At 43.7% G+C, this 14,791-nt stretch overlaps 1 protein-coding gene across 1 annotated transcript; it reads left to right on the top strand.

Moving 5' to 3' along the window:
- The first annotated feature begins 9,796 nt into the window (after positions 1-9,796).
- LOC142741617 (uncharacterized) lies at positions 9,797-14,296 on the top strand. Its single transcript, XM_075850981.1, has 2 exons — positions 9,797-9,899; positions 11,930-14,296. The coding sequence occupies exon 2, from the start codon at positions 11,940-11,942 to the stop codon at positions 13,842-13,844; it is 1,905 nt and encodes a 634-aa protein (XP_075707096.1). The 5' UTR covers positions 9,797-9,899; positions 11,930-11,939; the 3' UTR covers positions 13,845-14,296.
- Positions 14,297-14,791: the final 495 nt, after the last annotated feature.

The raw sequence follows: 14,791 nt of genomic DNA, 5'->3' as shown, positions 1-14,791 counted from the left end.
CTTTTCGGTCAAAGGTATCGATAGGATACAATGTGGCATCAGGGGGGGGAATGTGGAGAGGGTGTTGGCGCAAAGGGAATCCAAATGGATCGTCATGCTGGGATCCATGACACCACGGGGACTCAACGAAAACCTTAGTTTTGTCCCATTTCTGTAAAATTTATTTCACAATCTTTACCGCCCATTCGTTTTTATCATATTTTTTGTATTTTAATTATGTGTTGCTCTATATGTCCTCTCTATTAGGTATCATATGCGATATATCAAGTACCTGCTATTGTGCTCTGTGGATTGGGCCGGATTGGATCCTCGTGGAACAACCTATACAACTTCTGTCCACCTATTTCCACTATATGTAAATTGTATTTGTTATGCTTAGGCAGTGTGTAAAAATATTCCCTCTTTTTGATGTGTATCTCGATGTATGGATATCAATCTTGAATATGTGCAGTGTGTCTCTAGAATTATCTACAGGACCGGACACATATAGCATTTATTTAGGTTAGCTATCGAACCAAGTGAATCGAGTGTCACTATTTGTATATGTATTTCCCTGTACCTATTGATGTATTTGACTATTATTGCATTATTGATGTATAGGGGAGGTATTTTAATTGTTTTATCACTAGTGATTATCACTTTTTCACATACCCATTTCTTGTGACATGGATTTACTTTTCTAATATATATACTATGATCTCACTACTGTTTTCATAGTGTGCTGATTTGTGGTATAACTATAAATTGTGAATAGTATGTATTTTAGTGAGGTGGGGACGTATTGATGCACTCAATTAACAATCTCATCATGCGATATATGGGGTGTTTTAATTGTATAAATTGGGTGATTATTTATTTATTTTTTATTTTTTGTTATTGATTTATTCAAGATTAATGGGCTAACTTCTTTGTATTATGTCTGTTATTTTAACCATACACTGAAATTTTTTTATATAATATCTAGCGTTTTCCTTTTTATTGTATGGCATATGCCTCCTCTGTGAGTGAATTGCACCCGGGTCACTCATGTACCCCTTATTATTATTATCATTTTTTATCCTCCTTTTTTCTTCTGGTGGCACGTTATTGTATTACTCCCAAAAAATATTTTTCTTTTCTTTTTCTTTTCATTTCTTTTACATTTAAAAAACGGCACTCATCCGCTCTCATACACACAAATGGAAGTGGTCGTAATTTTAGACCACCCCGTTCCTGTACACTAATACACATATACAACTGATGAATATATACCAAGTGATCTCTTTATTGGTAATATGTTTACATTCCTTTATATAACAGATATACGTAGACAAATGAAGAGGCAGCCTCTGACCATCTCTATGGTCATGAGGGGTATATTAGATTTACTTATAAACACACTGTTAAGATAATTTATGGTGTGAGGACAAGGGGATCGACTAGTGTAATGCACGAGGGTTAGACTCTATACCTGGATTCTGATGCCGTCGTGCGCATGCCCGCTGTGGCGGCTGCCAGCGATGCTCTCCCCCTCCGCCTCCTTCGGCGCACTGCGCATGTCCGGAACTCCCGTTACGCGTCGGGAATCCGGACACGTGCTGCCGTGCCGGGAGCCGGATGTGGGGATTGCCCCGCTTCCGGCGGTCTCAGCGGGGATGCGCCGCTGAACGGCATCACAATCTCAGGGCCTGGGCAGTATATATGGGGGCGAAGAGAGAGCACACATTAGTCTACATCCCCCTGAGGAAGCACTACGTGGCGAAACGCGCGTCGGGGTCTATGAAGCGGAGCGGACACCACCTGTCTATACCTTTTTGACTCTACCTATGGGTAAGCCTGTGTCTTAAGCAGCTTTGTCCTGATTCAATCACTATCTATATGATAGGTATTGCACCCTTTCCTACTCACAACTATTTACCCATGGAGACATTGTTCTCCCTTTCTTCTTACTTCTGAGTAATGGTGTATTACTGATATACTAACTTGAAATCAGATGCTTATTTATTTAAATAGTCATGTAGCTACCCCTGGATGATAGGTAGTAACAATACTTGGTGCGGTCTCCGCTTCTTATACTAGAGTTGTCTCTTTATGGTATTTTAATCATGTACAGTGTTTGTGTAATAAAGATTTAAACTTTTATATATACATTGGCGTTAAAGGCTCTTGTTTGTTTCTTTGTGGTATATATATTACATTGATATTTGGTCTCTTTTATCGGTTGATTCGTCGACGGTTGATAAGGACCGTAGACTTAAGAGGGGTGTGTTGGGTAAGCCTAAGGTCGTGGGGTCGTTTAATAATTGGGTGCAGGCTTTTGCTATTTTGGGGGGGGTGTTTATTCAGGTTCGGCCTGAGTGTGCGGGGCAGTTGTTTGTCTATTTGGACACTATTTTTAGTGCATATAAATCGCACAGTGGCACGGCCTGGTGGCGGTACAACGAGGAGCTCCGTAGGCGGCTGGGCCAGAGGCCGGAGGTGGGTTGGTATACGAAAGCGACTGATGTGTGGTTGCGCTTGATGAGGGTGCAGCGGCCCTTTCAGCCCGCCGCCCCCGCCTCTTCCCCTTCCGGTGTGGGTGGGGGTGGCGGGAAGGTTAGCTCTTTAATGAGGGACACTGTAGATTTTATGCCTCTTGTAAATTCTGCCACGAGTGCTCCTCGTGTGGAGGCACCCACGCAGCGGTTAGATGCTCCCATCGGGTGGCGGTGGTCGCCCGCCCTGCGGGTGTTGGTCGAGGGGAGGATGCCATTGCGCGTGTTCGCGATGTTCCCGTGGTTAAACCGGTATCCCAAGATGGCGGAAGCCGCCCTGCTTAGAGTGGGTTTTTGTTTTGGGTTCTTTATTCCGTTTACTGCACAGGCGGAACAGATTATGTCACGAAATTTGAAGTCGGTGGAGGAGTTTCCAGCCGCCATTAGGGAGGAGGTGGAAAAGGAAGTGGAGCTTGGCCGGATGGCCGGCCCATTTTCTGCTTTGTCCTTCCCTTATCTTCTGGTGTCGCCCCTGGGGGTGGTTCCTAAGAAGGAGCCTGGCAAGTTCCGTCTGATTCACCATCTGTCTCATCCTGAGGGTATGTTCACACGATAGCAGGCATTTACAGCTGAAATGACAGACTGTTTTCAGAAGAAAACAGCTGCCTCGTTTCAGCCGTAAATTCTCCTCCTCGTAATATACGAGGCGTCTGTGACGCTCGTAAATCTTGAGCTGCTCTTCATTGAGTTCAATGAAGAACGGCTCAAATTACGTAGCAAAGAAGTGTCCTGCACTTCTTTGCCGAGGCAGCTGTCAAACGACGACGCGTAAATTACAGGTCGTCTGCACAGTACGTCGGCAAACCCATTCAAATGAATGGGCAGATGTTTGCCGACGTATTGTAGCCCTATTTTCAGGCGTAAATCGAGGCATAATACGCCTCGTTTACGCCTGAAAATAGGTTGTGTGAACCCAGCCTAAGGGGGGGTCGGTGAATGACGGGATTGACAGCGAATTGGCGACGGTCTCGTATGTTTTGTTTGATTGGGCAGTCTACTTGGTATGTCTGGCAGGGGCGGGCGCCCTTATGGCCAAGTCTGATATTGCGTCCGCTTTTCGTTTGTTGCCCGTTCATGCGGATTGTTTTCATCTGTTGGGATGTGCTTTGGAGGGGTTTTTCTATTATGACATGTGTTTGCCGATGGGCTCTTCAATTTCTTGCTCTTATTTTGAGGTGTTCAGCTCATTTCTGGAATGGGCAGTGCGGGATCTCACTGGTTCTGGGTCAGTGACTCATTACCTGGATGATTTTTTGTTTGTAGGGCCCGCTTCCTCGGGGCAGTGTCAGTTTTTGTTGAGGTCCTTTCAATTTCTTGCTCAGTGGTTCGGGGTCCCCCTTTCTGAAGAAAAGACGGAGGGAGCGGTGATGGTGTTGTGTTTTCTGGGCATTGAAATAGATTCGGTTGCTATGGTCTTTCGCCTCCCGGCTGCGAAGGAGGTGAAATTGCGTACCGCATTGGATATGGCCTTGGCTACGCGTAAGTTGAAGTTGCGGCAAATTCAATCTTTATTGGGTTTGTTGGCCTTTGCGGGTTGTATTATGCCCATGGGGTGGGTGTTGGCCAGGCGGTGGTCCTTAGCTACGGTGGGTGTTTCGGTGCCTTCTCATCATGTGCGGATTTCTAGTTCTGTTAAGGCGGATTTGCGCGTCTGTCGCACTTTCTTGGAGGATTACAATGGTCGTACGTGGTGGAGGGCGCCTTCAATTTCCAGCATGGATTTGGAGTTGTTTACGGACGCGGCTGTTGCGGTGGTATTTGGGGCGCTGCTGGGTTCGGCGTGGTGTGCCGAAGCTTGACCTGATTCCTGGTGGGACAAGGGTTGGTGTGCAAATTTGACGTTGTTGGATCTATTTCCCATAGTTGTCGCCATTGAATTGTGTGGTGCGCACTTTTCCAACAGGTCTGTGGTGTTTTGGTCAGATAATATGAGTGTTGTTTTTGCTGTTAACCAACTTACTTCTTCCTCAGGTCCGGTTTTGGCTTTGCTCCGTCATTTGGTGTTGCGCTGCTTGCAGTGTAACATCCGTTTTCGAGCTTGCCAATTACAGGTGTTCACAATGTTGTCGCTGATGCTGTATCTCGTTTTCATTGGCAGGTTTTTCGCTCTATTTGCCCGCAGGCGGAGCTGGAGGGGGCCAGCTGCCTGGAGTTCTTGTGGAGGCTGCTTGATCGAAGTTAGTGCCGTTGGTGAGGTCGTCCCTTGCGCCCTCTATGTGGGCTACTTACGGTAATGCGTGGAAGGAATGGTTGAGCGCTGCGGGGGATAGACTTGTGGGGGAGGATCCGGTGCTGCACACGACTGTGGCGCTTGAATATTTGACAGCTTTGCGCGAGCGTGGTGTTTCGGGGGTGGTAGCTCCGCGGCGTCTGGCTGGGGTTGCTTTCTTTTCTAAGTTAAGGGGGTGGTCGGATGTAACTAGATCATTTTTTTTTACAAGCACTGAAGGGTTGGAAGAAGTTGGCCTCCAGGAGGGAGTCGCGTCGTCCTGTGTTCTTTATAGCAGGAACTTAGAGCGGTGCTGCCGGCGGTTTGTTCTTCCCCTTATGAATCCGTTTTATTTTCAGTGGCTTTTTCGTTGTGTTTTTTCGGGGCTCTGCGGATTTCGGAGCTAGTTCCGATGGGGGCGGCTCGTCCAGGGGGTCTGCTGTTTGTGGATGTAGTGGTTTCTCCGGTGGGGGTTCGTTTGAGTATTCGTCGCTCTAAGACGGATGTGTTTGGTCGGGGTTGTTGTGTTTCGCTTCGGCCAGTCCCTGGTTCGGCTAGTCCGGTGGTGGCTGTGGCGGCTTTCTTGGGGGTGCGTAGTTCAGGCGTGCAAGTTTTGTCGCATTCGGATGGTCGGCCGCTTACTAGGTTCCAGTTTTCCGCTATTTTACGTAAGGCTCTTGTTCGTGTCGGTAAGCCTCCAGGGGAGTACGGTACTCACTCTTTCCATATTGGGGCGGCCACTATGGCCAGTGAATTGGGGTTATTGGATGCAGCAGTCCGGCGCATCGGTAGATGGAAGTCGGATTGTTTTGCTGGTTATGTTCGCCCGGATCTTATTTTGCATTAATTCCGTTTTAATTCCAGACCATCGGTGTGGATTGTTGGGCACTTATATGTGTTCTGGGAGAAACGGCGGGCTGCCATACGCCCTGGGGGAGGATCGTTGGGCTTTGGAAGTGCTGAAGTCTACTGGAGAGGCCTCCGGGGCCTGCGCTGGTTGCAGGCGCTGCCCGAAGTGGTCGACATCAGCCGGCATCGACTGGTACCAACTGTTTTGCTTGTGCATTTTGGTGGAAATGATCTGTGTTCAGTTAGGTTGGGGGAATTGATCTCGCTGATACAGTCGGATTTAGAGAGGTTTGCTTCTTTTTTCCCCCTGTTAGTGTTAGTCTGGTCAGAGATTGTTCCTCGGTTGGTGTGGCATTGCCTCAGGTTGTGAATGCCATTGTGCGGGCGAGGCGCCTCTTAAATACCGGGGTGTCTCGGTTTGTCCGGGCTAGAGGTGGTGTGGTGGTTCGTCATCGGGAGTTGGAAGGTGACAACAGGGGATTGTTGCTGCCAGACGGGGTGCACCTGACGGACATTGGGTTGGATATTTTCTTGTCGGGGTTGCAGGATGGGGTTGAGCAGGCTCTGTTTTTATTGGGGGTCAGTGAGCCGTGTAGTTAAGGAGTACACGGTCAACTTATGGCGGTAGTAGAAGAGGATTTACATACATGTCCTTGGAATAGGCAGGCATACAGGTTGTTTAATTGACCTTTGTTAAGGTCATTTAGTGTTTATATATCTTGTCAATATGTTTTTTAATTTTATTGTATTAATAAAGCTTTACGTTTATATGGAAGGTGTTTTTATAAAGAAAACAAAGAAATGAGAAACAAGCAGGTGAAACTGTTCTGTGTGTTGGAAAAGAGTGTTTTCTACAAAAAAAAAAAAAAAGGATGGAAAAAGAAAAAAAAAAGATCGAAAAAAAAAAGAGAAAAAGAGGAATTCCACAAGGGGGAGAGAGACTTGTTTACTGTGTTGTTTTGGGCACAGTGGTGTCTTGTTGGGTTAATTTGTATTATGGTTGTTTTATGTCACAGCGGGTGGTAGTAGAAGGGGATTTACCTACATGTCCTTGGGATAGGCCGGCATACAGGTTGTTTTATTGACCTTTGTTAAGGTCATTTAGTGTTTATATATTTTGTCAATATGTTATTTACATTTTATAGTATTAATAAAGCTGTGGCCGACCCCCGGGTCAACCCCACTTTAAAGAGGAATTACGTGTCAGTTGTTATATTACTTTAGATAAAGGGGGGAGACTAATAGGGGTTGTATATGTTGCTATATGAATACAGTCCTGCATCGAAGGGGTTAATGGCAGGGATCGTAGCTAACTCCGTTTCCTGCCGTTACAGGTGGATGTCAGCTGTAACATAAAGCTGACTTCCACCGCTGATGACGCTGGATCAGCTTCTGAGCCGGCGCCATCTTGTCAGCGGCTACGGAAGCCGATCAGGCTCCGCCGCCGGGCGGATCTTGAACGACTTCTGTGCTAGGCAGACCGGGAGGTAGGGTATTAGGCCTCAGGTTGCCATTGCCAATTTCAGTGCTGGGGTTCCGATAAGCTGCAAACACCTTAAATGTAGCAATCGCGTTTGAACGCTCCATTGAAGGGGTTAATGGTGGGGATCGAAGCTAATTTCGGTCCCCACCATTACAGCCGGATGTCAGCTGTAATTCACCGCTGACATCCGGAGATTATGGCACCGACTCAGCTTCTGAGCCGGTGCCAAGCATTTGGCGTATGGATACGGCAAATAGCGGGAAGCACTAGCTTTCCATGGCGTACCCATACGACAAATGTCGGGAAGGGGTTAATAGAATGCAAATAAAAAGACTTGATTTATTTATATTTATGCAGTAGAATTCAATACAGCGGGGTCTTGGTTGACCAATATTATTGCATTTATTATCCTTTAGTTACAAATACATCAAGATACTGTGTGAACTAGAGTCATACATTGCACTGAGCTTTAAATCACGTTATATGTAATCACATTGCACTTGGATGCCACTATATTTTATTATATATACAATAAAAGTTACATCTTAATTTTCTATAATATTTCCACTTCCTTCCAGTGAATTGCTTGATATACAGTGGACACATACATACTTACTATTCAGTGATCACTTTATAGGAAAGTATAATTATTATTTTTTCATAAAAATGTTATAATTCTATGGTACTTAATGATCTTTGGGGGGTGCGGGAGGAGTTGTCGTTTCTTTGGTACCATTTATAGTTCCATATAATGTACTGGGAAACTGAAAAAAAATTCATTGTGGGCTGAAGTTGGAAAAACTGCCATTCCTCAATTATTTTTTGGGTTTCGTTTTTACGGCTTTCACCGTGCGGTACAAACGACAACTTATCTTTATTCTGTGGCTCAATACGATTACGGTGATACCAAATTTATGTACGTTTTTTTTACGTTTTGTGTCGCCACATTCTAAGAGCCATAACTTTTTATTTTTTTACCGATTGAGCAGGGTGAGGGCTTATATTTTGCGGGATGAGCTGTAGTTTTTATTGGTACCAGTTTTTGGTATGTAGAAATCACTTATTACATTTCTTTAGAGCTAAGTTGACCAAGAAACAGCGATTTGGGCGTTTTCATTTTTTTTTTTTACAGCGTTCACCTTTGCGCATTAAACAATGCTATATTGTAATAGTTCAGACTTTTACGGACGCAGCGATACCAATTTTGTTTCCTTTTTTTTATTTTTTACATCACTTTAGGGGGAAAATGGGAAAAGGTTTTTCTTAACTATTTTTTATTTATTTCTTTCTACTAAAAACTTTTTTCACTTTTTTTACAGACTTTATTACCACCCCCCCTAAGGCTTAACAGAGGCAGAGTGTAGGCACCCTGCAAAAGTATTGCAGTGTATTATAAAAGCGATCGGATGATCGCATAGTAAAGTCCCCTAGTGGGACTAGTAAAAAAGTTTAATAAAGTTAATTAAAAACAAATGAGAAACCCACTTTTTCCCCTTACAATATGCTTTATTATTAAAAATAACAAAATAAAGTAAAAAAGTTACACATATTTGTTATTGCTGCATCCATAATGACCCCAACAATAAAGTTATTACATCATTTAACCCGCACGGTGAACGCCGTAAAAAATAAGATAAACAACAATGCAAACATTTTCTGTGAATTCTGCCTGAAAAAAATGTGATAAAAAGTGATCAAAAAGTCGCATCTACTCCAAAATGGTACCAATAAAAACTACAAGTCGTCCCGCAAAAAAACAAAAACCCTCATACATCTGCATCGGCGGAAAAAAAAAATTATGGATCTTCAGACAGAGACACAAAATCAAAGAATTTTTTTTATTTTTTATTTTCGCTGTATAAAAGAAGTAAAACATACAAAATCAATACAATTTTGTTATTGTTGCAAATGTAAAAACCCACTGAATAAAGTTATTGTGTTATTTATACCACACAGATAATAGTGTCGATTTAGAACGCAAAAAAGTGTGGCGAAATTTCAGGTTTATTTCTATTCCCCCCAAAACAAAGTTAATAAAAGTTCATCAATAAATTATATGTACCCCAAAATGGTGCTATGAAAAAAATACAACTTGTCCCGCAAAAAACAAGACCTTATACAGCTATGTTGACACAAAAATAAAAAAGTTATAGCTCTTGGAATGCGATGATGGAAAAACTTAAAAAATAGCTTGGTCATTAAGGTTAAAAATAGGCTGGTCACTAAGGGGTTAAGCAAAAGTAATAATTGCAAGAAATTGGATGGCTGGTAAATCCCCAATTGTTATGGATTGGTTGAAGTTGGTTAAGACAATTAAAGAATATGAGAAAATAAGAACAGACGAGAAAAATTGTATAAAGAATTGGGAGGAAATATTGGGGATATGGAGTTGATTGGTGTTTTATAGGAAAGTATAATTATTATTTTTTCATAAAAAGGTTATAATTCTATGGTACTTAATGATCTTTGGGGTGGGAGGGGGATGGGATTGGGGAGATATATGTTGTCTGATGTAAATTGTGTAGATAAATTGTTAGCATTATGATATTTATAATCACTGGATATTGAAATGTTGTAATGTTTTTATTACTGAAATTCAATAAAGATATGTGAAAAAGAAAAAAAGCATTTGATGTGTGTTAGAATGTAAGGTAAGTGTGAGGTCATCAGTGATGTCATAATTCACCTTCTCTATAAAAGCTGCAGATCAATCACATTCCGTTGAGCCGCTATAGACCAATAGTTACTTGCTTTTTGGTACGTCGCTCTCACTTGACTTTTTCTTGAGTCCTGTGACTTCTAGAAATCTTGCTTTATCCAGAAGCTTCAGATCCACGATTCAGAGGTAAGAGGAGAACATGTAGAATGTTTCTTGTGAAGTATTGCAGCGAGTTCCATGTGCTGCCCCTGTAAGAATGTTTCTCTTTCACCCTCTTACTGGGTTAGATTCTAAGGTCAGGCGCAATAAATGACATACAAGATTGAGTGTATGAAAATGTATATTGTATAAAGAGTGAAATGACTGTTAGTTATTCTGAGACTTCTATGGAGATTTGTACATAGCGACAGCCATAAACAATGAACTTTACAGAGACACTTTTTCCTTATCATCAATAATTACATGACAGGTTATAGTTACCATCCATGGTCTCCCCACACTCCAGGTAGTCTCCTTTCCAGTATGTCCCTCCTCAAGTGGCCCCCAAGTGGCTCCCCTCATGTCATGCTTGGGTCTTTTATACCCCCTTGTCTGCCCCTCTTAGAGACAAATAGTGTGACCTTCCTGATAAAAAGAACTTCCCCCTCATGTAACATGCGGATATAGAATACTGGTGCCACTTATCAACCACCATGAGGCGCAGCTAGACGTCACAGGGGGAGGGGGGAGCACATCTAAGTGGGCCCCAACCCAGTAGGCCCCCCACACGGTATAATGCCACATGTTTGCCCCCACACAGAATAATGCTCCCATAGCTGCCCCACATAGTATAATGAACCCTTAGTGCCCCCACAAAGTATAATAACCACACACACACACACACACACACACACACACACACACACACACACACACACACACACACACACACACACACACAGTATAATGCCCTTATAGCTTTCCCACACAGTATAATGCACCTATAGCTGTCCCCACATAGTATAATGCCCATATAGTGCCTCTCACACTGTATAACGCCCATATAGTGCCTCTTACACAGCATAACGCCCCATATCTGCCCACATACAGTATAATTCCCCCATAGCTGCCTCCACACAGTAAAATGCCCCCATAGATGACCCATACAGTATAATGCCCCATAGCTGGCCCATACAATACAATGCCCCCATAGCTGCCTCCACATAGTATAATGCCCCATAGCTGCCCTTATACAGTACAATGCCCCAATAACTGCCCTCATACAGTATAATGCCTCCAAAGCTGCCCAAATAGAGCAAACTTCCCTATTGCGGCCCCCATTATAATGCCACCTTAGCTGCCACTACACAGCATAGTGCCTAATAAAAAATAATAAAATAAATATTTACCCATCCCCATTCCCATGACGAGAGGAGGAGATCCCTCTGCTCCACCGCTCTGTGCAGTGTGTGGCTCTGCGCAGACAGGCATGATAACGTCACTACATCGCGCCCGTCTATGTCAAGCCACTCATAGCTGCAGCTGGCATTATACAGTAAATGCTGGAGCAAGGAGCCGTCGGCTACGTGCTCCAGTATTGAATTCAACTTTACCTGCGTCCTGAGGATGCAGATACAGTTGAAACGGGGACACACCAGCGCTGGGCGACCGGCCCTTGGCCCCACCATTTCAGTGGGCCTGGAGCCACCGCCCCCTCTGCCCCCTCGCAAGCTACGTTACTGCAACCACCTTTATAGCATTTATGACATCCTGAGTTTGTCCATGGGTAAGACTGGGTTCACACAACTGGTTAGCACCTGTAAGAGATACCTGTGAACGTCTGGGTCATTTATTGTGAGAATCAGGGTAAACAATAGGAATCTTCAATACTGATGAGGCGCATTTCATTAAGACATGCAACTATACCCATGATCCTCCATCTTTAATTCACCCAAATAAAATACCCTATATAATATTACATATAACCTTATATGTGGCTTTCATTTTCTGAAACCTGTCATTTCTTACACCACCAGAGGGCGCAGTGTAGAGGAGTGCCGCTGTCTCCTCTGGCTGCACTATCCTGTCTCTGCCTTGGGAGGGCGCTGTTCATGCAGTTATCACATGTTTATTGGGGAGGGGGCTGATAATAGAGGACAGAGAAGTCTAGAATCTATTTTCTTTTTGGAAGATGATTTAGAAACAAGTAACCACACGATGATTTCTCGCCTCAGCAGATTTGTGGATATGAAGATCATGAATAGAAAACATCAGACATTCTGTGTGGACACAAATCAAGAGCTCAGAAATGCTTTGGACACCTGGAATTTGGTGGAAGAAGACGTCTTAGGAGCCTGTGTCCCTTATTTCATCCAGGAGAAGGCGGCTGAAGATCTCTTCACTTATACGGATGTGTTTCAGAAAGCCATTCTGAGTAACCTGTTACCATCTGAATACAACGCCGCCATGTGCCGCTTCTTCATCAGAGTCATTCAGTACAGAAGAGACGCGGCACACTACCTGAAGGAATATATGATCAATGTGCTATGTGAGCACTTGAAGGTGGAGTACATGAAGGGACAATACTATTCCTACGCCATGACTAAGAAGGTTATCGTCTGGCTGAGCATCCTCCATCTCGAAGCGGTGGTCGGGGAACTGAGATACAACATCGTTTATGAAGATTTCAATGCTGCCATTGTCGACACTTTGACAGAAGTGACATCTCTGTGTGCTACAGTCAACATGCCACACATCTTGGACATGCTGCCAGTGCTGAGCCGAGTGGTTAAAGACGCTCCTGACCAACTATCTAAGGAGACGTTGTGCTATGCTATAAGGCGTTTATTCGGTAGCATCCAAGAATATATTGTGAAGGGTGGCAGCTGCAAGGTGCAACTTATGAAGGCCATAAGCAACATGAAGGCCAACATTTACACCTGGTTGCCTGATGTCCATGCTGAGCTTCAAGACTCCACCAAAGATGCCCTGGAATTCTTTACTGTACCCGAGTCATCGGAAAACCAGCCGACCGAGCCAGTCAATGACGAGTTACAGACCCTTCCTCACGCCGAGCTCCTAGAAAAGTACAGGGAGCAAGTTGCTGCGGAAAATAAGGAATCGGAAGATACCGAGAAGCAGCGTATTGAGATGAACACGCTTGTGACATCTCTGGTTTCTGGCAGGAAAATAACAAAAGATTTCCTCCAGTTTCTGCTCAATGCCCTGAAGAATGCGGAACCAAAGGCCAAAATGACAGCAGCTATGTTCTTCAATGAGGCTTTGAAGCATCCAAGACTTATAAAGCAGAAATACCAAGAGTGCGCAATCCAACATCTGCTGAAGATCATAGAAGAGGACGATAACATCTTGTGCAGCATCGCCATGGAGGCACTGGGGAATGCCACCACCGGAGCTACAAGACTGGTGGAGAGCTACAAGAATAAGATCATTGCCCACATGGAGTTTAGACTGTCAAAAACCAGCAACACCAAGATCATCATGGCGGCACTGAGGGTGCTGTCCTCCATTATCAGACGCCTTAAGCTTTCTGTCCTCAGTAGACAATTCATTAAAATATCCCGGGAGCATATGGACTATCCGGATGGAGAAGTCCAGATTGTGGCCATAAACCTGTTAAGAGATCTGACAGAGAGCTGCCGCCTTCCGCTATTTGGATATTTTACAGATAAAGTCAGGAGCTGTATACCAACTTTACTCCTAAAATTACATAGTGACAACCAGGAGATCGTAGCAGCCAGTACTTCATCTCTGCAGAGCTGCCTCTCCTACATAAAAGGAGCCAACATTCAGGGATTTTTCCGGACGGAAATCTCTCCAAACATCAATGACCTGAAATCCATCTACAGCTGTCTGGCTCATAACTATCCAAAATTGATGAAGACCCTGCTACTCCAGACCCCAAGCTATCTGGTCAACTCAGAGGACAAGGAGGCCGTAGTCAGACATGTTGAATTTCTTAAAGATGCCATCAACCATAATGTCATGAAAGATCTGGACTTATATCGTCTCAGCCTAGCTCTGGCCACACTGCACTGCGAAGGCTTCTCATGTAACATCAGAAAAGCCACTGAAAGGGTCGTCTCCATCCTGGCCACCAAGTGGTTTTACATCGGCAATGCCAACAAATAGAATGCATTTATCAGGGATGAACCGCTGAGGACAGAGACATCAAGGTTGTAGATCACTTCCCCTTGTACTATCCAGTGGGTGTGAACATCAATATCAGCGGTCAAGACCTGAACATCAATATTAACATCTAGGGGGCAGAGCTAGCAGTCTGACTTGCGAACGAGCCTGAGGCCTACATCGAGGAGGGTGAACAAGGCGCGGACTCACCGGCCGGTGGAGTCCAGCGATGCCAGTTATCCATCAACATTAGATGACGGAGACCAAGGACTTAGCTGGCGAGACAGACTATACAGCCAGTGTATGGGCAGCACGGTGGTGCAGTTTGGGGAATATCCCCGTCATCATATAATAGAGACGGTGTATAATGACAACTCCACATATAATATACAGATGTAATAAAAGTCTACTCTGTTTTATATTGAAATGAATGGAGTGTGCAGCCTGCAAGTGATTGAAGCTAATAAAAACTATAGAGCACTCATTGTTTTTTATTGTAGACTAGATACTTAAATTTTTTACACTGAAATTCATATCCTAAAAGGTTTTTAAGCGGGTCACAAATGGTACAAAAGGTACACCTTAATATAATTTATCTTTATATTGGGGAATGTCAGGTTTAATAATTCCACTGGCCATCTAAGTATGAACAACAATGAAGAATAATGATGCTTGGATCCTGTTACTGCCGGGTGATGCCTAATAGGCCAGAATTAATGACGGAACTGACTATAATACAACTGAAATGACTTGATAATGATTCTGTTTCTGAACAGAAGAGAGAAGTCAATGCTTGAATGAAAATTATTGAAAACAGGCAATTTATTTCCTTTCTAATGTGAAAATTCCTAATGCCGTAGTTCACACTCTTCAGTACATTGTAGTGACATGTATTACTGATTTGTGAAAAAAAAGTGTATAACGATTGTTATGCTTTAAATTGATTTGCT

Source organism: Rhinoderma darwinii, chromosome 2 (assembly GCF_050947455.1).
Source record: "Rhinoderma darwinii isolate aRhiDar2 chromosome 2, aRhiDar2.hap1, whole genome shotgun sequence".
Taxonomy (NCBI): Eukaryota; Metazoa; Chordata; class Amphibia; order Anura; family Rhinodermatidae; genus Rhinoderma; species Rhinoderma darwinii.
The sequence above is the reverse complement of the archived record's forward strand: the minus strand, read 5'-3'. Positions and strand labels throughout refer to the sequence as shown.